The sequence below is a fragment of the Pezoporus wallicus genome, unplaced genomic scaffold (genome assembly GCF_028554395.1).
Source record: "Pezoporus wallicus isolate ANWC-B61680 ecotype Strahan unplaced genomic scaffold, APGP_CSIRO_Pwel_v1 scaffold_3294, whole genome shotgun sequence".
Taxonomy (NCBI): domain Eukaryota; kingdom Metazoa; phylum Chordata; class Aves; order Psittaciformes; family Psittacidae; genus Pezoporus; species Pezoporus wallicus.
In genome coordinates this window covers 2,787,860-2,815,272 of record NW_026635478.1, presented here as the reverse complement: position 1 = coordinate 2,815,272, position 27,413 = coordinate 2,787,860, and the positions used below count along the sequence as shown (strand labels likewise).

The window sequence follows — 27,413 nt, the reverse complement described above, 5'->3', positions numbered from 1 at the left end:
AAGGGGAATGCAAATAGAGCACCTCAGAAGGCTGGTCAGGGCCATTACCTCAAGGCCTGATATGATGTGTGTATTGTAATCAGTGTTCCTTATTATTTCATTTATTACTCTAGAAGGCAGTGTCTCCAGAGTTTAATTCATCTGTATGTTGAATGAGAAGTGAAGAGCCACTCAGAGCTTGTCAGTAGGAACACAAAGCATAGGTGATCATAATGTGAGCCATGCATTGGTTTGATGGAGTGGGTAACTGACAAAGGAGGCTTGTGTTTCCATAACAACCTAATAGCTGAAGTCTTTCTTAGCAAGTGGTTTCTCTTCTAAGTAATTTTTGGCCTTAGAGAAATGCGACCATTATTAAGTATTTTCCCAGTTCTCAGAGTGTTTTATACAGTCTGATCTCCCTTTATGTTTAGCACAGAAAAAGGTTCAAAGGCCATGAGAAGAATGAGTAAAAGAGTCTCATAGTGTCCTGACAGGATAAGAATATTCCCCTTAAAGGGAGTAAAGTTAGGTTCTAGCCTTTGTATAATTCCTTTAATAAGCCTCTTAAAATACATCTTAAAAACAGCTTGGGCGTTGTGCCTGTTACTCTGAATAGAAGTCTTCTTCAGAACCACTGATTTCTGTAGTGATTAAGAAGCTTTTGATTTCCAACCTCACTGTATTCATAGCCAGCTGAAGTCAAGACAGAGGAACGCTAATATACTGGCTTTGGCTAAGTCAGAACTCTCCAGCAACTCTTCAAGAAGGAATTAAGGTCAGCCTCTGAATGATTCTGAAAAATCTCTTACTGCCCACACATATGCGTGTCTATATGCATTGCCTTGTCATGGTGGCTAGAGGACTCCAAAGGGTGGTAAACTGTGGCATAGAGGTCTTCTAAAAGTGTATACTTTGTATCACAGTATGTTCAAGTTATTTTGTCTTATTTAAATATGTATGCATCTATTGAAAGTATTTGCCTCTACAGATATCACGATGATATTATCTACATACTGTGCCCTAATATACTTCCCTTTTTCTGTGTAGGAAGAATTAAACTATAAGGAGTATAAGAAAACCTGAAGTGGTTGAACTGAAACCCAGATATTTTTTCCAGATAAATGTTATATTTATTCCAGCTGAAAATATTTTTTTTTAATTTACCTACTTTTTAGTGAAATTTACTGTAACGTGAAAATTGAAAATTAATTAACAATTTTCAGTTGCATTTTTGGTCAATAACTTATTCATAATAAAATGTAATTCCCAGCCCTAGGTGTAAGACCTATATATACTTTTTCTCTGGTCTTCTTTGTTGTCCTTTAACCTATGTTTGAGCTGTACAGAGAGAATTTAGCTATGGTACAGAATTTATCAATCTACTTGTTTTAACTGGTTAATTTATAAAGATGCAAGGATCACATACAGAGCTTCAGGATACCAGCCTTTGCCAGAATACAGTGTATTAGAAACTAGTCTAACCTTCTGACTGAGTTTTAGTGATGACACATTTTATATTCGTCATTCACAGCATAGGGTGCACACTTCTTGCAAGAATAAATTTTGTCTAATGCACTAGCATATGTTTGCAGTTTGGGTATTTTAATTTCACATAGCATTTTAATAAAGGTTAAGGGAGTGCTGATGGAAGAATAGAATATACAATAGCTCTTCTGTCATTAATCTTGTTTTTTTCTTCAGTACAGCTAGCATTTTTTTAAGCACTCTTCAAAAATGTAAAAGATTTCTGAAAATGGCGTCTGTAAAGTTTTTGCTGATATAGTTGTTCCTATAAGTTATAAATTTATAATTTATTTTCTATTTTTAAGTATTTTCTGTAATTTTATAGTTCTTTTTGTTTTCTCTAAGTACAAATCCCCCAAATATACATAGCTTGGGAGTTCTATTATTATGACTTTTTCATACCCATTTTTGATATTTTTTATATTATTATTATAGTTCTTGGAGTATAATTAGGATGCTTTATATTAGCTTTTTAGAACTATATCTCTTGGAGCAGATCTGTTCAACTGTGTTTCGGTCCTATGTTGCTTACTATTTTGTTGACAGGTGTTATTAAACTACTTATTTTGACCAGTAGATCTTCAAGTGGTCTGAATCTCAGAGGCTGGCATATCTTCCTAATCTCTATGAAATTAGGGCATGTGTTGCTGTTGATTTCAGTTGGGTTATATTTTACTGTATATATGTTCTTCCAAAATAAGGGGTTTTATTAAAATTAGGAATTAGTCAATTAAGCATTGATATGAGATCAGGAAAAGGTGTGTCTTGTAGTATAATACTTAAAATGAGGTACTATCTGTGGAAATATTTCCCTTTACTTCTGATTTCATCTCAAACTGGGAGAGGATATCTCTATATCTCTTCAGGTAATATAACCCTACAGTAGATGGAAGTGGCTGAGATGGGCCAGTGCAGTCTGCATCTCTGATTTCTGTCAGTTAGATATGCCTCTAAAATCACATTCTGATAGCCTGTGAAAGCTATGATGCATTTTAGTTATCTCTGGGTAGATTTCAGGAGGTGAGTGAGACACCCTTACAGTTCTTTTTTACAGTGAAATTCAGTTCTAGGCTGTTCAGGTAAACCAGGTTTCTGACATCACCTAAGAAACAGATCCCTATAGTCTATATACAGTTTATGTATACTGTTCCTGTGCCATATTATTTCTTGATATGGCTATAGTCTTCTGTCAGTAGAGGTATGCCAACAGTGCATATATCCACTGTTTCACAGTATCACAGTATGCTAGAGATTGGAAGGGACCTCGAAAGATCATCTAGTCCAATCCCCCTGCCAGAGCAGGAACACCTAGATAATGTTACACAGGAATGTGTCCAGGCGGGTTTTGAATGTCTCCAGGGAAGGAGACTCCACAACCTCCCTGGGCAGCCTGTTCCAGTGTTCCATCACCCTCACTGAGAAGAAGTTTCTTCTCAAGTTTAAGTGGAACCTCTTGTGTTCCAGTTTGTACCCATTACCCCTTGTCCTATCATTGTTTGCCACAGAGTAGAGCCTGGCTCCATCCTCGTGACACTCCCCCTTTATATATTTATAGACACTTATAAGGTCCCCCCTCAGTCTCCTCTTCTCCAAACTATAGAGACCCAGCTCCCTCAGTCTTTCCTCATAAGGGAGATGCTCCACTCCCTTAATCATCTTTGTTGCCCTGCACTGGACTCTCTCCAGCAGCTCCCTGTCCTTCTTGAACTGAGGGGCCCAGAACTGGACACAATATTCCAGATGCGGTCTCACCAGGGCAGAGTAGAGGGGAAGGAGGACCTCTCTCGACCTACTAACCACCGCCCTTCTAATACACCCCAGGATGCCATTGGCCTTCTTGGCCACAAGGGCACAGTGTTGGCTCACGGTCATCCTGTCGTCCACTAGGACCCCCAGGTCCCTCTCCCCTACACTGCTCTCTAACAGGTCGTTCCCCAACCTATACTGGAACCTGGGGTTGTTCCTGCCCGGATGCAGGACTCTACACTTTCCCTTGTTATATTTCATCAAGTTACTCCCTGCCCAACTCTCCAGCCTGTCCAGGTCTCGCTGGATGGCAGCACAGCCTTCTGGCGTGTCAGCCACTCCTCCCAGCTTAGTGTCATCAGCAAACTTGCTGATAGTACACTCAATTCCCTCATCTAAATCATTGATGAATATATTAAATAATACCGGTCCCAGTACTGACCCTTGAGGCACTCCACTAGTTACAGGCCTCCAACTAGACTCAGCCCCATAGACTACAACTCTCTGGCTTTTCTCCTTCAGCCAGTTCGCAGTCCACTTCACTACCTGATCATCCAGTCCACACTTCCTCATTTTAGCCGTGAGGATGCTGTGGGAGACTGTGTCAAATGCTTTGCTGAAGTCAAGGTAGACCACATCCACCGCTCTGCCATCATCCATCCACCGTGTTATTTCCTCATAAAAGGCTAAGAGATTGGTCAAACATGATTTCCCCCTGGTGAAGCCATGTTGACTGCCCCTCATAACCTTCTTATCCTTGATATGCCTTAAGATGGTACCAAGGATAAGGTGTTCCATCACTTTCCCAGGGATGGAGGTGAGGCTGACCGGCCTATAGTTACCCAGGTCCTCCTTCTTGCCCTTTTTGAAGACTGGAGTGACATTTGCTTTCCTCCAGTCCTCAGGCACCTCTCCCGTTTCCCAAGACTTGGTAAAGATGATTCTTCATCCCCCTCAGACTGCGGGAAGCAGCTTCCTCCCCACCTGTCTGGAAGACCAGCAGCGGGTAGTAGTCTGTCGGGTGCACCAGGTTGGGGAGCGCCCTGGTGATATCCCTGATCCGGGCTCCAGGCAGACTACACACTTCCCTATGATGAGGGTCAACTCTGCATATCGGGCCCTCTGTTCCTCTCAGAAGGGAATCCCCTACTACAATGACCCTTCTTTCTTTCTTAACAGAGGTAGTTTTGAGGTGCAAAGTTGACCCCCTTTTCCTATGTGGCCTTGTGGGCTGGCCTTGCCCCACATTCTCACCTACCTCTCCTTCAAGATCCAGGGCCTCGAACCTATTACGGAGGGACACCTGGGGAAGCAGGGCAGGAAGAGGGGAGGGTTTCCCACGACGTCGAACAGGAACTCGCTTCCAACCCTCATCGTCTTTTTGGTCCCCTACCTCTGCGCAACAGCTACAGGGCAGGGGCTGTCTCGGGCCATCCCCCTCTGTGTGAGAAGGCAGGGGGTCCTTCCCCTTTTGGGGGGTATCTCCCTGGAACCGTTCCGACTGGCACGCCAGGGAGTTACTCCTTTCACACTCTCCCTGATGGTCCTCTCCCTTTCACACTCCCTGATGGTCCTCAGCGTCTCAACCTCCTCCTTAAGTCTTGCCACCAGGCTAAGCAGATCTTCTACCTGCTCACACCTCACGCAGGTGGAATGCTGTCCTCCCTCCCCCGGCAGCAGCAGGCTCTGGCACTCCCTGCACCCAGAGACCTGAACAGCCACGGTTTGGGACGGGGTCTCTGTCTGAGTTGCTGTAGTCACCTTACTGCAAGCTCTCTTTCTGGAGGCGACCATATTGGTCCGCAGTCTGGGACACCAGCAACAGGGTCAGCAACACGACCTGTTTGTTTTCAAGAAGAAATAATATCCACTCTTTATTGTTCAAATTTCTCATACAATGTGGGAATCAGTTTGGAATCAGTTTTCTTGATAGAAGTTTATAAAGGGAAATGAAAAATAAAATTTAACTCCTGTGGTGCAAAATAAGGACTATGTCCATTAGGGTGTGTATTGCATTACTAATGTATTAAAAGAAGAAATGAATAAACGAGAGAAGGTGAATGATAAAAAATTTGAATAACATTTCATCCACTGTCTGCTTTCACTTTAAGCAGCCCCAGGCAGTGTGAGATAACGCCATAGGTTCTCCTAAACAGCTGTTCCCTTAGTTACTCTATATTTGAAGCAGGGCAATTTTGTATTTGGACAAACTTCTGTTATAATAGAATTTTCGTTAGTAACTAGAAAATTTACATCATATGATATAGACTAACTGCAAAGTGCTATATTAAGAATTGATTCTTTGCTGTGTTGAGAGTCTAAAAAGTACTATTTTCTTGTGTTATTTTACTTCTTGCTTTTTGAAAAAAGCAGAACTTATCCAGTAAAGCAAAAATATAACTTCAGTATCACAGACTGAGAAGCAGGCAGTGGAAGCATTCAATAATCAGTTTCTAGTGTCATATTTCCTTGACTGAGTCTTGCCCATTTAACTGGCAACTTTCAGAATCCCAACAAAGAGCGTTAAGAGAAAGGAGATTTATACAGGCTTTCAGACCCTCCTTCTACTCCCTGTGGTATTTGTAGTATAAAGTTGGGTAAAACTTTTACCTTTTCTTTTTATTTGTTTATTTGGGTAGTCTGGAAAGAAGTGTGCATGAGTGAATACTTCTCATGCACATACATCTGGAACCATTCATTATTAACTTTTAAAATTACCTCAGTTGCAAGCGTAGACCACTTCAATAATTTTTAGTAGTCCAAATGTACTATTAAGTCAAATCTATTATAAAAGTAAAATAACTTTATTTACTCGTATTAAATGAACTTATAATTTCATTTAAAAACCAGGTTAACTTAAAAGATCCAGTTTCTCTGAAGCAATGCTAATTTGAATAACCAGTCCCCCTTTCATTTATTATTAATGGTGATCCATGTCAGCCATTCCATTATTCCTGATGTCAGAATGAAAGCCTATAACTAAGGTTGATCCATTAGCTTCCCTTTAGTCTTCTCAAATCTTATCAATATTCCTAGTGCTACAAAGAAACAGCACCATTTGTTGAGCTAACTTGCCAGATCTTTTTAAGCTCTTGGGTACAAATTAGATAGATCTGTCCATTAAAAATTTCTAGCTTTATTAACTCTCATTTAACATTCCCTTTGGATATATTTACATGAGTTTGATATTTAAGAAAAATATTTCATATCTCTATTGTTTTATAATATTATTTCTCCTACTGCATTGCTAGAGTGATGTGCCAGAATTTGGGTTGTTTCGTTTTCCATTTACACACTCCTTTATGTCCTTGATGCAGCAGAGGTCTCGCAGAGAAACAGCATTATAATCCTAAAGACTTTTCAGAATGCATAGGCACAGGAGGATGAATTGAGGTTGCGCAAGACGTCAATTCTTACATATCACAGTGCTAATGTACTTTCCTTTACAACCTTATCATCCCTCTAGAAGTTTTTTAGTATGTAATTAAGATAATTGCTCCCCATCATACACTCCTTTGGATAACATCTCTGATAACATTCTTAACAATGAAATGTTACTCTAAAAATACTCTGCCTTTTCTGAAGGTAAAGCATACGGGAATGACTGATACCATGTGATGGGTTCATTATCAAAACACATGCAGGTCTCCACCTATCTAGTATGTTCCAGTAGATATGTTTATGTTAAAGTAATTCTACATTCCAAAGACTAGCTTACATTTTCTCTGCAGAGGGTGAGAAAAAGTCTTCTGCTTGACATATGTTAAACATTTTCTTATGATTCATTACTTTTTATTATTATTCCTTAAACTACAACTGAAAAAAAATACCTTGCATGGGAGTTTGGGGCAATTTTTGCAAATGAGTACTCGTCAAAGTACATGTATTCTGACCAACACTCAGTTTCCATCTTGGTGTGATTACTGTCTAGAATGATCTCATTATGCACTTGACTGCATGCTGTCAGACAAAACCCCTTTTTTAAATCAAGACAATAAATCAAAGAATGTAATTATTGTGAGGTAGTTTGCATTTTAAAGCCCATATACAAATATTATTTAGCAGGATTTGAGTTTTTCTGTGTTAAATGGTGATGAGTTGCAGAATCTTTTGCAAGTACTTTTGAGTCAGGGATGTAATACAGAGACCACATACAACATGTTCCGTTCTAGTAAGTAATCCTAGGCTTCAAAATGCTGTTGTGATTGTTTTATAATTGAGCAGATGTAAATGATAGTAGCTGCTATAAATGGCAATAATTTAATAGCTATATGAGGAATAATATTGATACAAACCCCATCAAATTGCTAGTACTAGCAGTAATAGTGAAACATCTTATCATTAATTTGTTTGTATTTCACATGCATCTGGTATATTCTAGAGGAATATAATGTTGTGTAATGGGTATAGCACTGATCTTCAGTAGGCATTCAGTTAATATTTTATGTCTCCTGGTGCACCTGTGAATTTTCTACAAACTTTAAAATTAATTTTCTGCAAAGCTTTTTGTGTTGAATCGTACTCCATATTAGAAGCTGGGAGGAACCACTTGTCTTGACTTCATATTTTTTCTGTTATACATAAGACTTTGCATCTTGTCCTATTTTGCATTAAGATGGAACTAAGTCCTAAAATTTGAGAGATCCAGTGCTCAAGAATAGGTAGTTTACTGATGTCTATAATGCAATAAAATTCAAATACTGTAAAGAAAAATAAACTGGTTTTCAGAAAAACTCGAAATGCAGTATGGGTATTTCTTGAATCGTACAAAGAGCTCAGTGGTCATTTGTGGAAGATTAGTTTCTTCACTGTTTAGTTTCTCAATTTCGGATGATAAAGCTGCTCAACTCTGAATGATTAATCATTAGACACTGCATTATACCTATCTTAGGATCATCTACACATTCTCAGCTGTTGCAGAAAGTTATGACATTAACAATGCTTGTGATCTCTCCTGCTCCTTGTGTAGTTTTCCAGGCTTTTCTGATATTTTGTATTAAAGATTACACATTTAATACTATTTATTATGGAGTGTTTTGTGACTTGGTGTAGATGGTGAATAGATGTATAGTCTGTATGCGCCTTGTAGCAGTTATGTGATGATTGCCTTTGATTTAGGTATTAGATTTGATGTCTGGGCAATCCTTTTTATTTCTGTGTCCCATATCAGGGTAGTTATTTGGGATTTGGGGGATCAAGCTGAAAGTATCAGGCTAGAATATCAGTGACTGTATCACAGGATGTGAGAATTCTACTCACTGCTGAGCCCATATTTCACATGCTGTCGGCATCCCAGCTCCATGTCAGACCAAGAAATGTAAACTCAGTCCCTGCCCTGCTTGGTCAGAATAGGGTTTGTCAAAATGTATTTGGTGGCTCTGCTAACAGACAGATACTGAGGACTGTGGATCATAGCTCTGCCAGTGCCTTGCGCCCTGCTTTTCACCACACCTCTGTAGGGATCATCTACCGCTATGAGGTTACTGTGCTTTTTCAAATATTGTGAAGGGTCACTTTGATATGAATGCAGTTAGTAACCTTGCTGTCTTTTCTACAGTTCTAGTACCTCCCCCCTCTACTCACCACTAAAAAAATGAAAAAATTTTCCTCGTCCTTCTGACAATCTCTAGGAGAATTTTAGTTTTTGTTTGGTTGTTTATTTTTTTTTGTTACCGACTGCATCAAAATTTGGCTATATCATACAGCTTATATCATACAGTCAACTGAATGTGCATGCTAATTTTATTTCAGCATTGATCTGAATAAATCAGATCAGTTACTACAGATCAATTACACATTTGATTTACTATCAGGACAAAAAAAAAAATAAATAAATCATACCCTATTTCTATTGTCTTTACTTCTCCATCAAGTAACAAGTTTGTTAATTTTATAATGAACTTAAGCTATTTTATTTAATACTTCAGTACCTTTAAATGTGTTCTACTGGGAACTCACTTTTTCATGAGAATATGATATGTTTTATGAGGTGTATTTTAATAAAGTTTTGTACTATCTTTAGTACATTTGGAAAGCACAAATCCTGGCATAGCTTGCTAAATTTTGTTAATAACAAAATATTTGTTAAAATATTAAGCGATTACTAAACTAAACCAATTTTGTACATAACGAACAGATTTATTTGTTTTGTTCAGTGTCAGACATGATTAAAAAATAGACAAACATTGATTCCTACTGAAGGTAATCAGTGTTTCATTCTGTTAAAAAAAAAATGGAAGGATAAAGATTTCCCTCCTGTTCTATTTTAAGTTAAATAAAAAAACACTTATTTACTTCAATTTTCTCTGCTTCTGTCTCTCTTCCTGAATCTGCTAGTCTGCATACCATTGTATGCATTTGTATCTGTTCTGGGTGGTGATATTAAAAACAGCTGTTAGTAAAGATATCCTTTCCACACAAGCTCCAGCTGTTCACCCCATATCCTTTTTCTGTCAGGTATCATTCCTACCCTGCTGGAAGATACTTGAATAATATAGCATAATTTAAAAAAAAAACAAAACCAAACCAGTTTCTTACCAGTAGTGCTGGGATTGACACTAAATTTTTTTCCTGAGAACATTCCCAGTATTTTGACATCTATTTCTGTCTTACATTATGATGAAAACTCTCTGTGAATATTGTGTAAGTAACATTTGCAAAAAATACCTTTTTTCTGATAAATTCTGTAAGTTGTCTTTCAGAGTTTTTTTCATTCAACCCATAATAACTTCAACAAGGATTTGCCAATAATAAGTTTAAGGAAATTTTTAAATGCCTTTTATAAATGCATTTTATAAATTACTTGTCCAACTTCTAGACATCAGCCTGATAAACGTAATGTGGAATGAATTTGTGACTCATATTCAAATGGAATAACGACATTTACAATAGGAAGATGTTAGTGGTTAGGAGCTCTGGTAGTAAAAGTGACAGGAGTTCTGTGAATCCTGTCTTTTGTTTTGGCTAAATACCTCTATTCAAGCGTAATTTAATTATAATCTTTTTTATAGTTTAAGACTTGAAGTTAAGGAATGTTGGATTGTTTTATGCCATACTTTCACTTAATTATGATCTCTGTTTTTATATTAGTGGTTGGATTGGTCATTTCTGCCCCACTGTGTTGGAATATTCCTTCTTGTCTGAATATACTGATTTGGCTCTGTGTCAAACATAGGGGCCCTACATGGCCTAGAAATTGTGATTTATTAATTTGCTATCAATAGGAAATGCAAACAGCATACCTCTTTAAAGTTTTGTGGCATCTTTATCATTCCTTTATATAGTTAACTGCAGCTCTCAAAAATTCCAGGGAAGGGGAGTAGGTTTCATTAGTGGGAACACTTAATAGGAAGAAATTTAAGAAATCTGCAAAGATAGTTTGTGGATCTTGGAGAACCTAAAACCAAAACAGGAAGAGAAAACAAGTGAGGCAAACTGCATGCTGTTTAGTTACTATGATGTAAATAAATTAAATACGCTGAAGTGTATAGAAGATTCTAAACCCTCAGAGCCAGAGTGATGTAAATCCTGCTCTGTCAGTTAGAAGGTAAGCTTAATTATGAGTAAACGTGTAATACTGGTATAACATATAATTTCATCTAAATTGAAACAGAAAATAAATTAATGCAGGAATGTTAGTGCAAAGGGTAGAATTTGAGTATTTTTCAGAAGCAAATGCCAAGAATAAATAAAACATATGTAAAGTGTGGCAAAATTGTTTTGGTATGTTAATTATAGAAAAGATAATTTGGAAATTAAAAAATACAGTGAAGCGTTTGGGTATTTTTAGTTACTAATATCTCCAATGCTGTAGTGCTGCAAATTAACTGTGAATGGTTAGAAACTGTATTGTGTTATTACAAAACTATCCACAGTATTTTCTTTATGTTTCTCAAATCACCTGGACATTATCAAAACAACATATTGGACTAGATAGCAGGTCCACTTTGGTACAGATGCTCCCATATTGCTTTCAAAATGAGCATCAAAGACCTTTGAGAGTGCCTGAATTCTGTGTATTAGTAGTGCACACTCTCTGCTGGACTCTATGCTTAATAAGTATACTGTTACGCCGGATAGAATACACAATTTGAGTATGGAACACAATACTCTCTTCAATGTATGTATGTTAAATAAAAAAAAAAGGTAAAATTTTGGAGTGGGAATTGAGCACTCTGAAGTTGCTCAAAAATTTAGATACTTTAAAGAAGAATAGCTGGATATTGAAAGATTTTAAAGCATCTCTAGCTTGCTGGCTTTAAAATATTTTGGTTAGCTTTTTGGCTTCAGTGTTCTGATTAAGAGGTTTATTAGCTAACTGACACTTCAGAAGAACTGAAGCTCGTGGAAATGTATTTTTGTCTATAAAGTGCATTTCACTGCAACTAAAGATAGATGCATATTGCAAGGTTTTTCTTAAAGACTTCTCAAATTATTAATTATTATTGAGCCCTAGGGGACTATTGTTATCATCAGAATTATTTAAATTGAGAGTACTTACTCCCATCACCTTTTGCGGTTTATATTCTGAGATAATTTGACTATGTAGCCTAATTCACTAATATCTATTGCATTTGCAATAGTAGAATACTTTATCTGCACATCTTATTTAGTTATTCTCTTTGGATTATAGGAGAAGCCTTGTGAAATACTGAGGCATACGTATAATGTCATTCAGTGGCCTCTCACTGATGAGTCAAATTTAAAAATATGCACAGACACCCCTAATATGTATCAGGTGTTTTTGGAGGATGTTTATTTTTTCACCAGACTACTAGGCATTCCAGTTTTTAGTGAATGACTGAAATAAACAAAAATATTTTGGCACCTGTAACTGCACCCTGTGCTTTTCATTGAATTTCAGGAACATGATGACTACATGCTGAGACAAGGCCGATGTAGAAATCTATGAAATATCTGTCATAGGCAAGTACAGTCATTTCACTACAAACCTTTTAAACGTGGCAAAGCCAAGAAAAAGGCCATTTCACACACACACAAAAAAAGGATATGCAACTGTGTAGCGTTGTTTTTGAATGCTCAATTACACATCAGCAGCTAACAGCTTGCAGAAAAAGTCTTCAAAGGTTACTCAGGAAATGGTGGAAATCTCCCATCATGTCTAATTAGTACTTAATGAGAGATGGTTTTCCAGACAGTTGCCTGGTATTACAAGGGTTATGCAAGCTTGAAGCTGTTCCAAAGTCTATTCATGCAGGTGGGTGATTGAAGGAAATAAAAAGTTGATAATAGTCATACCCAAGTCTCGTGGATGATGCAGAAACAACTAAGCAGACTCCCTGCTGCTGCTGGAATGCACTTTGCTAGTAATTAATTTCAAACACAACCCTGAAATAGCTGCTACATCCAAGACTGGGCCAGCTTCAAGTGCTTTCAACAAGACAGTTGTAGATATATATTTACAATCCTACTCAGAACAACGGTTATTCAGATTTAAGTGTGTGGGAAACAAAACAAATTCAAAAGAGCAAATTCAAACAGTTTAGTCCAAGCATTCCCTCTATGCATCCAGTGTAGCTAACTATTGATTTTATTATTCAGTATTCCATGTGCTCTTTTGAAATGTCTCTTGCAATGTTCATTCCTTGAAATCCTGAAATAGATGATTGTCATTCTCTGTAATCCCTAGATCTATGCTGTGTTGAATAGTCACATAGGAGAGAATATTTGCTGTGGGAATTTAGTCAAGTTAAAACAATTTTAAAGCAAAATCCTGTACTATGAAAAATTGCCTAGTCCCTCAACTGGGACTACTGTATAACATGACAGGTTTTGTTATCTGCTTGACAAAATCTGATATTTTCTTTCTTTTTTCTTCCTGGATTTCTGTATGGACTTCAGTCTGTCTTAATTTTGCTGTATGCAATTTCTAGGAATCTTTGCAATGGGTCCACCACTTACACGAGGCATCACATTTTTATCACACATGCTGTCCAAGAAATATTATACAAGGCAGCTCTGTATCAAATCAGGGCAGTTCCTGCTATTTTGTGACCTACTCAGCTCAGTTTTGGATCCTTGTTAGTTTCTTCCTACTTGTTGACTTGGGCTTCTGCCTTGTAAATTTACTGTTAATGGAATCCAGCGGCCTTGATTGACCCATCATGAAAGAACTGAGGCTGAGTAGCGTTGTCTCCAAACAAAATGTTCAGATATATTGTTTTAAGACTTGCACTGAAATCTCTCTGTGGGTATGCTTTAATGTAATGGGGTGATTCTCCTTGCACTGCTGAAGAAAGAGTTAATTGTGTTTTAATGAGCCGTATATAATCTTCGGGAAGACTGCTGTGCCCAGTTCTCTTTACTATAAAGAATAGTATTCAGGTGATTCTTCTTGATGAGATGTGGTAGGAAGTGTTCTGGTTGGTATATTTGGTGTCTGCATGATAGTTAATATTGTGGCATTACATATATATAGTGCCTTTTCTATGAGTATCTGTTATCTCTTAGAAAAGTTCCAGTGAGAAGTGTGTCCTTGCAGTACATGGATAGCAGGATGAAAACTTTGATGAAAGACTTGCTGAACTATGGTGATATGGTCTATTACTATCTATAAGAGCATTCCTGTCTATGTAGAGTACTAAATGAAAGAAGACAATCATCCACTGGCTACTAATGTCACATATCACAGTAAAAGACAAAGATCCCAGTGCATGGTTTTTTTTAATTTCACTTAGTTAACATTTTTATGTTTTTGTCTGACATGACAATAGAAGATAGCAGTAAAAGAATGCCATAGGTTGTTCTTACAATATGCTAAAAGAAGACAATATTCACCTTCATTTTACTCTCTCCAGACTGATATCTGAGTGATCCTTTAAAATGTAAAGCAGTCACTATATCCATGAAAGGGAGCTCCTTGGTCTCCCCTCTTTTCTTGACCTCCTGTTATCCAGTACACCAGAAAAATCTTACTATAATTTTTACCATGATGGTAAAAATAAGCTCTCATTTTCACAAAGATCTTTGGGAAACAGGGGTTAAAGTTCTTGAGAAATGTGATTTTGGATTCATCCCTCATAATTTTAGTACCTTGATTCAGTTGCCATACATAGCTGTCTACTGACATAAAATGCTTTTGTGTGTCCCAAGCTGATGTTTTAGAAGGACAGTGAAATCCCATAGAAAGACAGTGAAGGCCTCAGGTAGATGCCTTGAGTTTCCTTGGACTGCTGAGATGGCATTGTTAACAATGCTTTGGCAGTTGAATTTTGCCATATTTGACTACAATAGAAGTGTCTGAGCTAGCTGTCTGGACTTTGTTTAAAGGTAATGCGTATCTTTGTATAATCAATGAAGCTTAAGTCTTGTTCCTCTGACCTAATATTTCTTCAGGATTATATATCTTTATATAGAGTATATTTTATCTCTAATGAATACTGTTTTAATGAGGTTTCATTGATTTAAAGATGAGTTTAGCAAATGTAGCTATATTTAGAGAAATACTACCTTGCAAGTCTGAAGATCGGTTTCTGACTTGCCGAAGATGGAACAAAATAATGCTATTTTTTTGATAGCAATTCAGCTACTAGCATATGAATACAGAAGTTTAACTTTAGACCCTGATATTTGGTTCAAAATTCAGTCTCATTAGATAGATGTAAATGACATTATGCAATGTGTTACATATATTTTACTCAGAAATCCTTTTTGTACAGAAAGACCACTGTGAATTAATCACTTACAGTGTCAGTGATGGTAGAAGCAACTTTTCTTCCTGCAAAAGGATTGGTTGTGATGTTAACTCTTTGTTAACACTTAAGCCCAGCTGGTAACTCAGAATCATGCAGCCACTCACTCACTCCCTCTCTTTCCCCCTGCCCTGCTTCAGGCAGGATGGGGAGGAGAATCAGAAGAATGTAAACCCCACAGGTTGAGATAAGAACAGTCCAGTAACTAAGGTATAATACAAAACCAGTAGTACTAATAATACTGATAAGGAAAGTAACCAGGGGAGAGAATATAAAACTAAAAAGGGAAGGGAAGAAAAACAATAAACACAAGTGATGCACAATACAAATTGCTCACCACCCACTGGCCAATACCCAGCCCGGCCTAAGCAGCAGTCTTGGTCTTCTGAGTGACTCCCTCCCATTTATGTACAGGGCGTGACGTGCTGTGGTATAGAATACCCCTTTGGCTAGTTTGGGTCAAGTGTCCTTGTCTGCTTCCTTCCAGCTTCCCGTGCCCCTCCTCACTAGGAGAGCATGAGAGACTGGAAAATCCTTGATCCGGGTAAGCATTATTGAGCAACAACTGTGACACTGGTGTGTTACCAGCATTGTTCTCAGACTAAAGCTGAAACACAGCACTGCACCAGCTATTGGGAAAGAGAAAATTAGCTGTTACAGATGAACCCAGGAGACTCTCATACAATACTCTTTGTGTGAGACATGAGGTGTACATCATAATTAAACATTTTTATGAACAAGGTAACTGTGCTTCTATAAATTACACTTTAATAATATTGAACTGGATAATCGATAAAATTGAGTAATATGCACAAAAGCTGGTTGGTTTTTTTTGTAATTGTATTATATATGAGTGTGATGAAAAAATAATTCTGAGGTGTTTGGCTTGCTGCTTCCGTTCTCTCTTAATGGTCTCGGAAAAAGGTGCTGTGAAAAATAAGCATTTCCCATATGAAATGATGCTAAAACTATTTAATTAATAATTTAAAAAAAAACAAAACAGTTATGTGAATTAGTTCTTACTCAATGCTATTCAATTTCTTTTTATAATTTTCCTGTAAGAATGTATAACTGTTAGTGAACTATGGAATAACTGGAATGGACCAGTAAAAAGCTAATCTGTATTTCTGATTTGGTGAAGTTGATTCAATATTAAAAGTTTTTAGTGTAACTGAAATCAAACCTTCTGTCTGTAACCAAAAGGTGTAGCTCTAATTTAAGGAATGCTAGTGTGGCTTGAGAGTAAAAATCTTTTAAATAGTAATAGGAACAACATTATCTTCAACATCCAAACAGTAATGTCATCATTTGTAGTTACAGTCTTTTGATACATGAAGGAAAGTCTAATATGCACAGGCAACTTGTATGAAGCAGTAATGTGACCATTGCTGTAAATAGTGAGTCTGCTTCTATTGTAAATGTTTCAACAATTGGGAAAAGTAGCAAATAGAATTTTAAGTGGCATTAAAATTTGGAAATTAAGATGTCTGTTTGGTGAGAAATTTAAGAATAACCATCTTTATAAATATATCCATGAGATGTTAGTGGTGTGGTAAAGCCAATCAATCAACCAACCAACAAAGCAAATTAGTAAGATTTGCCAGGATGTAAACCAATAGAGCTATTTTTGTTGTCCACTAAATGGGTCCAGTTAATCCAAAAGCTGAGTTTACCTAACCTTTAAAAAAAAATAAAATTAGTTATTCTGGACTTAGAAAACATAACATAATGGTTTTACTTTATCTGATCCTTTTCTGTTTCTTTTGCCCTGCAACAAAGGAAATTAAGGATGGAAAGTTCTCAGTAACCATTTTTAAAAATCAGAATAAGATCCAATTACATAATCCTTGTGAGAGTTTCTCATGTGGTAAAGGCAGGAAGGAATATTGTTAGAGCCTGCTGCAGTTCAGTAATTTTTACCTGCCAGATAATCCGTGGAGCCTGGTGTTATCTGACTTGTGCAGAAACGTCTTAATTTATTGCAACTTGAGCCAGTAACTAGAAGAGAATCACAGCTGAAAAACTTCCCTGTTGGCCCTCTATCGTACCTGTCAGAAACTTAGCATAGGAGCTAATCTTTCCTAGGTAAATTTAGTAGTTTCTCGAGTTTCCAAGTGCTTTTTTGCCATAAAATATTCCACTGAAACTTACAGTATTTCCGTTATAGATAGCTAAATGTAAAAAATGTTTGCTTTAGTTGTGTTACCAGAAAATAAGAAAATGAAAACATAATTATTTTATTATTTAATTATAAAAGAATATATATTCAAATCTATTCCTAATGAATCTTCTGTAGCACTGCATTCTTAATGAATACTGTAGACATAGAGAAGTTGCCCAAATTGGTTGCAGGAACTAATTTGATGGCAATATTCTCTCTCTGATGGAGCAGACACAGGTAGTAAAATCATTATTGGTTGCCTAATGAGAAGATCCTACTGTGAAAATAAACAGCTGTCCACAATAAAGAAATTGTTTACAAGAAGCCATTACATGTGAGACACTTTATTCCCTTGAGAAAGGAGTGAAGGCAACGGATACTGAGCAGCTGGATTTTTTTTTTTTTTTTTTTGGCGATGTTTATTTCAAAGAAATCTATTTGGATGTTTTTTTTCATAACTTTAGTTTTAGACTCTACAAGCATCATCCTTTTTGTGTTACCACTTTATTTTGCTTGGAAGACTGTAACTACTTTTTGGTTTTGGTTTTGTTTTTTGAGATTTCTGTGTATTACAGATGTTCCCTAACTGGTCATAATTGTATGCACACACTGTAGCTGGAAAGCTTTTCATAGCCCTGTCTTGTGGGGCATATAACAGCCCTGCCTCCTTTCAAGAATATCTCCCAATAAATTTTCATTCCAAGAATGCCACTACTAGTCAGTTTGATGCCTCACTGGTGGGGCGGTATCTAAAGGCCAAAAGGTAATGTTCTGTGACCTATCATTCAACAGCATCAACAAGAAGTCTTTCCTATGGAAGGACCAAAATCCTGCTCATATAACTTGATTGCTCTGTTACCCTCTTCTGCATGTTTAAAGTGTGGGTAAACTAAGATGAGAAGAATACCAACAGGGCATTGAAATGGAATGAAGTGATGGGCAGAAAACTTACCATCAATCCCAGTCTGTATTTCTCACTATTTGGCCTTTAAGATACTTCTGCATCTGTAAGACTTCCTGATTTCATTTGCAAGGCTTTCAAGTGCTAAGTAGCTAAAGAGCAGCTGTGCTTAAACACAGCCACACAGGCTTCACAGTGAAAGAACAGCTACAGAAAGGCAGGGACTGATAAACTGATATGGGAGTTTGTGTTCTTTTCTCTGTTAGGTTTAGCTGTTTGTCAGAGACAATTGTTCTGTTTGTTTCTCACACTAGTAAGTAAATAATTGCTCTAAGTACACTTAGCTAGACTCATGTGGAACATTTCTCCCTCTAGAAGTTATTTCTTAGCTTCCTAGACGATGCCTGTATTACCACCTGTATTACAATATGTCTCAGGAGCAGTATAGTCCCTAGTTTGGTGTCTCCACAAACAGAGGGCAGAATTCTCTCAAAGCAAACCTCCGATTCCTCAGGCAGGGGTGTTCATTGATAATTATCTATTGATGAGTCTGTCCACAGAATGAAATAAGGTAATATTTCATATTCTGGACTAAATGAGGATGAGATTCAGCTCCTATCACTCATATTTAGCCTTCATCCCCACTATGAGACTTCCAGAGTATGGTAAGGCCTCTGTGGGGTGTCTGCTTGTCATTCCTTTGATGAGGTGGGCTTTCAGATCACTGGATACTCACTCACATCCTGCATGTTAACAATTTTACAGGTAGACACCAGTTCAGACAGGGAATCATAAGAGACATTTAAGTTCTGTGTCAGGGATGTTATTATGACTATTCACCTTAAGTTCCTTTCTAAGGATATATGAAAATTTGTTTGATTCATCATATTAACAAACATGTATTACTTTCTGAAATATGTGAATTCAGTTCTGGTATTTCTGTGCGCACTTGTGATGATTCAGGAAGAGCACTTCTCTGTGTTAAGACTCCAGACCTAAAGGACTGGCAGTCTTGATGACATATTTTTCCAAAACTTTGGAATTGTTTCTGTGACAGGGAGGGTTCACTCCGTCAGATGTTAGGTAACACCTAAAGTTATCTATAGTGTCTGTCAAGCTGCCATATGAATTTCTGTTTACACTTTCACTAAGTTTAACAGCATTGCTGAAACGTTCCAGGCAGATATTTGCCTTAGAAGAACAGTTTGCCAGTCTGTATTTGAATAGAAATTACGACCTTATCCAGATATGTAGTGTTTCTGCAGGGAGTGTTTCTCAGACTCATCCACGTAAAGAAAATATCTGTTACGTTGGAGAGGCCATAAATTTACATTCTTACAACAATTCATCTTTATCCTATGTTATCTACATTAACCTAATTGGGTATTTCCTTCCCTTTTATATCTGTTGCATTTCCAATAATTCTTTCAGGCTAGTAGGATTGAGGAAGAGAAGCTTCTAGGATTACTTACACAGAGACATTTGTGACTTGTGCACATGAAGGAGCTTGTGTTCCTGCAGAAGCTGGTTAGGCAAAACTTCTCCAGCTTATAGAACTGGAGTTGCTTTTGTTTATTCGGAGTTTGGGTTTTTCTAGAGTGGATTTGCCCACAGAGTGAAAACATGTTTTGGAGATCCATCTCAATTACAAATAAATATGCTTTCTTCTGTGAACTCTGCAGGCTGTCAGTTGAGTCCCACAGACACAAGATGAGAATGTAATCATTGTCTTAATACAGAGCCGCAGGTATTATAGCACATTTAGCAAAATAGAGTGCATGTGATCCACAAAGAAAGGTACACACAGGCAATGACATTTTCCCCAGAATCAGAACTAAAGCATTTCTTTAATAATACAATTCAAAGGCAGGAAGCTTTTGGCCTCCTGATAAGTCATTCTGGTGCTTGTTTTCCGTAACAACTGGGTAGTTATGCCTTATTTCATAGACCTCTCTATCCTCTGACCTGATTTTGACTAATTTAAGTTTGCATTGTTCGATCAACATTAAAGGCATTTAGAGAAGGTAAGAATGATATTTTAAGTCCCTTTAATTGTCCTTCACAGCGCCATAAAGTGGCAAGAGCATCACAAATTTTGTCTAAACAGCAGTTTCCTATGTCCGTGTAGGATTGTAGACATTTTTAAGCAAGCTGTAGGTTATCTAGCTGAGATACTGCTAGAAAAGCAGCTACTGCAGTGCAGAGCTCTATGGAGGATGCAAATTTTATCTGAGAAGCTGAGTATATTTTCATGTAATTGATCTTTGCTGATCAGTTTTATCGCCCCCCGTATAAACGAAAGTTGTCAGTGATGGCTATTAGCATGCTCTAAGTCAACTATGTGTTTATTTAACTTGTGAACTGTGTTGTATGTGTTAGGATTTTCCAGGATGAGATATGAGGTGCATTGTAAAGCACCTTTTCAAATCACCCCTGCTATAGTGATAGTACTTGGTTTCACAATCTGTAATTCAGGTTAATGAAAGTAAAAGATATGTGTTTGGTTTGTGCCTCATTTTATTTAGGTATTAAGAGAGTGCTGTATCCTGCCTTAACATGGAGTGAATGTATAAGCTGACAAAATAGGTGTAGATATTCCTCACCAGATACATTTAAATTATAATAGGTTTTGTAAATCGAAAGTGTTCTGAGTAGTGTTCTGTTTTCAAAATTTTTTTTTTCTTATTTTAAAATATGTGAAGTATTTGTAAGTTCATGTAAATGCTATTCTTATTCGCAGATAATGCACCTCAGGTAGCAATTACTGCACCAGGATCTGGTAACCATAGAAACAGCTCTACAGGCCCAACACCTGACTGCTCTCCTCCATCACCAGACACTGCACTTGAAAACATAGTAAAAGTTATACGTCCTCAGGTAGGTGCTCATCATAAGCATCATCTTATTAGTTCTGGTTTTCATTTTAGAAGCAGGCTATCATGCATGTGTTCTAAGAGGACATTATCACTATGCACATTTGAATAGGTCAGAGGCAGATAAACAGAATACAAATTATTTTTTTGTACTTGGGATGCAGTCTTGATAGCAGAAGATAGACTATTTTATGAACAAGCCCAGCAATGTACAGCAATGTATAGTGTCTCAACTTTTATCCTTCCTAACTGTATGTATTTCTAATAGTGTTTGGTGAACAAGGTACTTAATATATATAAAATTTGAGTGCCCTTTTTAATTCTTTAAGAAGTACAGCCTTTTAAAATAAAAGCTGTAAAGTAAATAAATCTTAGAATTCAAGTTAGTAGTGAAGGTAGAGGTAATCAGCATAGAGGAGTTTATTTTGGGGTCATAGGGCAACATGGGTCAGAATAAACCTCAGGGGGTTATCTAGTTCCCCACTTAAAAAGGCATGACATTAGGCGTGTTAAAGCTAGCTGACAACTACACACTGAACTGACTGTGAGACTTTTCTGGTGGGAACCTGAAGAAATCCTGTCCTCTCCTACCAATTATTGGGTTCAAATGCAGCCATCTGTTCTTCATTGCTGAGCTGACCTCTGCCACTGAGCCGCTTTGATGCTAGTGGATGCAGGTTTTGTATCATCAGTACATTGCCGGCATTTGTTTTACTTGACAAGTAATTTGATGGATACATGATATCTTGGTAAGACTTCTATAGGACAGATTGTGTTGGTGCTATGCTTGTGAGCATGTCACAGTGATGAAAGTGAGTCTTCCTTTCAGAACTCATTGGAGCACATATTTCAGAAGGTCTTGCAGACTTAAAGGTAATTTCTAGGAGCACCTGCCGGTTTTATCTAGGAGCCACTGGTTTCCTACGGCTGTCACTGTCAATGCACGATAATGCTAATGACTGGCTGCAAACCATCCCTCTGACACTGCAGTACCTTGGGTTCTATATCCTTGTTTAAATCTAGATTGCAGGGGGTCTAAAATAACTGCTTCCTCTCCTTTTGTCTTTTTATAGTTGTTTCTCATTTTGCCAGTTCCTGTAGTCTCTCTGTCCCTCCTACCCTACATTAGTATAGTACTGAAATGCCTCCTTCCCTCTAAGCTGTTTTTTATAGTAGGCGGTAAGCAAACAGAAAGGTATTGGAATGTTGTTGGGAACAAGCTGTTGTGTGATAGCTTATTGAAAATAGCATTTAAAAAGCCGTTTCCATCATGATATTGCCAACAGATGGACTCAGTACACTGAATGGTGATGTTCTCCTGCTAGTTAACTCTGAATGAATTCAGCAGATTCTGGGGAGCTATTTTCAAATTTAAATCATACCATTTACTGACTCCCAGTATTCTCATCGTTTTGCAGAACTAAAGCTAGTTGTGTGATATATATGGTCAGAACTTTACCACATTTTCTAAAATGTATCTCATGTGGACCTACATGTGGCATACTTCCTATGCAGAAAATAGCAGCAGAAAGGCACATGTAGGTTTGTGCTTAACATATCTTGTAAATCTATGCACTAATACATGAGAAGTTGAATACACTATAGCATTCAGATCCTATTATGCTTCTTTCTCCATGTATTTTATGCACATTCCTTCAATATTCTTCCTTTGTTTTTCTTGCTTACCTAATCACCTCCCCCAAAGATCTTAACCCAAGAATTTAGGCAACAAAGCTGTATATATTTGCAATATAATGTTTGCAAACCGTTAATGTTAATTCTGCCTGCATATTTAATTCCTTTATCCCGTGCCTGCTGCATTCAATTACATGGCAAGCTCTTTGAAGGTTAACACAATGGGATTCTATTCTTGACTGACCTCTTACCACTCATGTAAAACTAATGAATAGTGTTATACAATGCATGTAAAATAATTAATTATCTCTTGTCAAAAATGCCTCTTTGCACTTTTCTAGCAAAATAAACAGATTTTAAACAGATAGAAAGCAGGGATCATATAAATTTCCAAACCAGCTGTCATTCCTTTCCTCTTTTCATACGTATTGTGCATCTAGCACAGGAAGGTGCCAGTAAAAGGTAGAATGGGAAATTCTTCAGCAGCTGGTTTTGCATTAGGCAGGCTTTGGTAACTTGGATGAAACTGCCAGGGAAGGCTGGCCTTTCAACTCATGTTGCTATTTACATTTATATCCTTACTTATCTTTCCTGGAGAGTTGTGCATATAACAGTTCACCTGCAGTGAGGAGAAACGCTGTATTTCTGTGTAAGCAGCAGCAGAAGGGACCAAAGATTCCTTCCTCCCACCAGTCTGGTGAGGGCAGGCAGTGCAGAGAGTGGAAAAGGAGAACCCTGGTGAGCTGAGTTAGAAGGCAGAGGTGGAGTCATTCTTCCTCCTGTTTTATTTGGCCTTTTCTTTCAGAGACTGCATGTCAGCTCACATGATGGCAGTGCATATCCAGGCCTCAGCACCCAACAGATTTTTAAGATGTTTGTATGAATGTGAGGTTAAGCACAGCACAGTGGCCTCTCCTCTCCCCTGTTCCAGAGGCTCCCATATCAAATACAGCTGGTGGGGAACCCTGTTGCCTACACCTGCTACATGGGGTCCCTGAAGAGGAGAGAGGCTGTGATGCTGCACTGCCAGCACACTGAGTGAAAGTACCACAGCTGGCAAGTATGAGACAGGAACAATCTCATACACAAAGTATGAATCCTGAGGGGACTGGCATGGTGGCACAGTCAGTTAAGAGATTGGTTCCTCAGAGTACATTCAGAACTTGCTTTTTCTTTTTCCTTCTAGGTGTCTCTTAATCTGGTCTTAATTATTCTTCATCTTATATTAAAAACATGCCATCATAAAGCCTGGCTAGGATTATGTATTTCCCCACCAACCTTTCACTCATGTTTCTGGAAATTCATCTTTTCTTTAATGATGAATTTTGAAGTCATAAACCTGAAGGTTATTGTGACCCTAATGCTCGTGTCTTATGAGATGCTCTCTAAAATCTATCTAAACTTGTCTTTGGATATGTCTCAACTATTCCATTCAGTGTACTGTTACTAAAGCTAAAGCCTATTTTAACTGAAATGATGTATCTCCCTGGCACAGTGCAGCATTCTGGAGAGATACTAACTCAGATCTCAGAAGCAGTACTAAGTTCAGTGCCACAGTGCCACCCACCTCTACTGCTTCCAGCCCTGAAGTGAGCACTTAACAGTAATTCAGGGATCTGTATGCTTTTTTATCTGTGCATCTTAGCTATGGCTTTTAGCTGTGATCTAGCATTTTGCAAATACATGAGTTGTTTTCAGATTTTCACAGGGTCAGCCTCTGAAAAACAGGGATTATTGAGAAGTTATATATATGTCGATAAGAAACAAATATAGTTGAATTTAGTTCAGGGTTTGAATCACTTGATCATTTTTTTTTTTCTGGATTGTCAGACAAGTCTTAGTAAGTTTTTAATTCATGAATTGCTAGTTAATGAAGACTTTAAGAAAGTAGTACTGCTTTAATTTAAAGACATATGCCTCTGTGAAGTATGCTAACAGCACATAGGAGAAAAAATGAGGTGTGGTAGGAGACCAAGTAGGTTAATAAGTTAACTGAAGTCCTCTGAAATATTAGTCTCTCTTTCAAGTTTTACCTAGCTACATTAGTACAGGTAGTAAAATATAGCTTACCTTATCAGACTTGAATTTTAGAAAGTGGTAGTAAAATTGAGTTTGTTCTACCAAAATTCCTATAGCTCTCTTTCTAGATGAAACTTCAACAAAAATGAGCTGCGTGTGATGTCTCATATATGTTTTTGTATTAGCCACTTAATTCAATAAGAATCTCCTTACTTTTTTGTTCAGGTCTGCTTCAAAAAAAATGAACTATATACCTAGAGGGAGAAGGTGTACCTTTTTATCCTAGAGACTGTTTCTTTTGCCAGTGCTATTTGCTGGTGGGTGAATTGGGGGGTCTACTTGTCATAAAATTGAATTCTGACTTCTCGCCTTTTAAATTCTTTATTAAATGTAATCCAGCATTTGCATATTCTCTTGTTGTCTTTTTAAGATATGTTTCAAATGGCTCACTATAGTACAGTTTTTGATGTCTAAATGTGGATTATTTAAAAGTAACTTTGATTATATCTAGCATGAATTAGTATTTTGCCCATTTTATATGAATAACCCAACTCCCTAAGAGTGTTGTTTCAGTGATATAAAGAGGGCTTCTGGTAGAAAGACAAAGGAAGAGAGAAATTCAGTGTGTCTGACATAATAAAATCTCATCATCTTGTTCTTGCTGGTTTTATTGCTAAGATCTGCAATAATCTATTGATTGTAATACCTTTTTATTTTTCTTGTGAGTGTTGTCTTTACATTAGTCAACATATTTTTCTATTTATCTTTTTTAACCTCTTTAAACAAAGTTACAATTTTATCTATGGTCCATTATTCCTCTGGCTAAGACATTTATCAATATAATAGAAGGTAACAGTTCAAACGTTAGAGGACAAAAGAAATCGTCTCATTTTTCTGCAAGCAGTAATAGAATGTTATAGGACATCTATAGCCTCTGTTAGACCTATTTCACTTCTTTGGGCTACCAGGTGTGCCTTGTGTAATGTAGAACTATTTTCTGCACATACAGTGAGCCTGATGTACCAATGCACATGTAGTTCATCTAGGCATAAGGAGGTACAGGGACCATGACATTCCACCTCCCGTAACAGCCTGGGCGTTAATGGACAGAGTGACTGTAGGAGATATATGCTACAGAATCTCTCACATTGACCTAAAAAGTGATAGTAATTTACATTCAAGGAAACTATACCTCATCCTTTTTTGCAGTTGGGTGCAGGTATTACTTTGAACAAAACTAAACAAAATCACAGAATCATAGAATCATAGAATAGTTAGGGTTGGAAAGACCCTTAAGATCATCTAGTTCTAACCCCCCTGCCATGGGCAGGGACACCTCACACTAAACCATGTCACCCAAGGCTTCATCCAACCTGGCCTTGAACACTGCCAGGGATGGAGCATTCACAACCTCCCTGGGTAACCTATTCCAGTGCCTCACCACCCTAACAGTAAAGAATTTCCTCCTTATATCCAGTCTGAATTTCCCCTGTTTAAGTTTTAACCCATTACCCCTTGTCTTATCACTACATTCCCTAATGAAGATTCCCTCCTCAGCATCCCTATAGGCCACCTTCAGATACTGGAAGGCTGCTATGAGGTCTCCATGCAGCCTTCTCTTCTCCAGGCTGAACAGCTCCAACTTGCTCAGCCTGTCTTCAAACGGGACGTGCTCCAGTCCCCTGATCATCCTCGTGGCCCTTCTCTGGACTTGTTCCAACAGTTCCATGTCCTTTTTATGGTGAGGACACCAGAACTGCACACAATACTCCAAGTGAGATCTCAGGAGAGCAGAGTAGAGGGGCAGGATCACCTCCTTCGACCTGCTGGTCACGCTTCTTTTGATGCAGCTCAGGATATGGTTGGCTTTCTGGGCTGCAAGCACACTGAAGCCGGCTCATGTTCATTTTCTCATCAACCAATACCCCCAGGTCCTTCTCCACAGGGCTGCTCTGAATCTCCTCTCTGCCCAGCCTGTAGCTATGCCTGGGATTGCTCTGACCCAGGTGTAGGACCTTGCCCTTGGCATGGTTAAACTTCATGAGGTTGGCATCAGCCCACCTCACAAGTGTGTCAAGGTCCCTCTGGATGGCATTCCTTCCCTCCAGGGTATCAACCGAACCACACAGCTTGGTGTCATCAGCAAACTTGCTGAGGGTGCACTCAATCCCACTGTCCATGTCAGCGACAAAGGTGTTGAACAAGACTGGTCCCAACACTGATCCCTGAGGGACACCACTCGTTACTGGTCTCCAGCCAGACATTGAGCCATTGACCACAACACTTTGTGTGTGGCCATCCAGCCAGTTCTTTATCCCCCGAGTGGTCCATCCATCAAATTGATGTCTCTTCAATATAGAGACAAGGATGTTGTGTGGGACAGTGTCGAACGCTTGCACAAATCCAGGTAGATGACATCAACTGCTCTACCCCTGTCCATCTGCAGCCCCATCATAGAAGGCCACCAGATTGGCCAGGCAGGATTTCCCCTTAGTGAAGCCATGCTGGCTGTCACCAAGCACCTTGTTGCTTTTCCTGTGCCTTAGCATGCCTTCCAGGAGAATCTGCTCCAAGATTTTGCCAGGCCAGTCAGGTGAGACTGACTGGTCTGTAATTCTCCGGGTCATCCATTTTCCCCTTCTTGAAAGTGGGGGTTATATTTCCCTTTTTCCAGTCGTCGGGAACTTCACCTGACTGCCATGATTTCTCAAATATGATGGCCAGCAGCTTCACAACTTCATTCGCCAGCTCCTTCAGGACCCACGGATGGATCTCATCAGGACCCATGGACTTGTGCACGTTCAGATTTTTAAGATGGTCTTGAACCAGATCCTCTCCTACAGTGGGCGCCAGGTCTTCAT

At 38.1% G+C, this 27,413-nt stretch overlaps 1 protein-coding gene across 11 annotated transcripts in view; it reads left to right on the top strand.

Moving 5' to 3' along the window:
• The window catches only part of ANKS1B (ankyrin repeat and sterile alpha motif domain containing 1B), a 441,168-nt gene that overhangs the window by 129,545 nt on the left and 284,210 nt on the right, over positions 1-27,413 (top strand). For all 11 annotated transcript variants that reach the window (XM_057425330.1, XM_057425361.1, XM_057425317.1 and 8 more), the window contains one exon: positions 20,766-20,902. In XM_057425330.1, the coding sequence (XP_057281313.1) occupies positions 20,766-20,902 (137 nt within the window). The remainder of the gene's footprint in view (positions 1-20,765; positions 20,903-27,413) is intronic.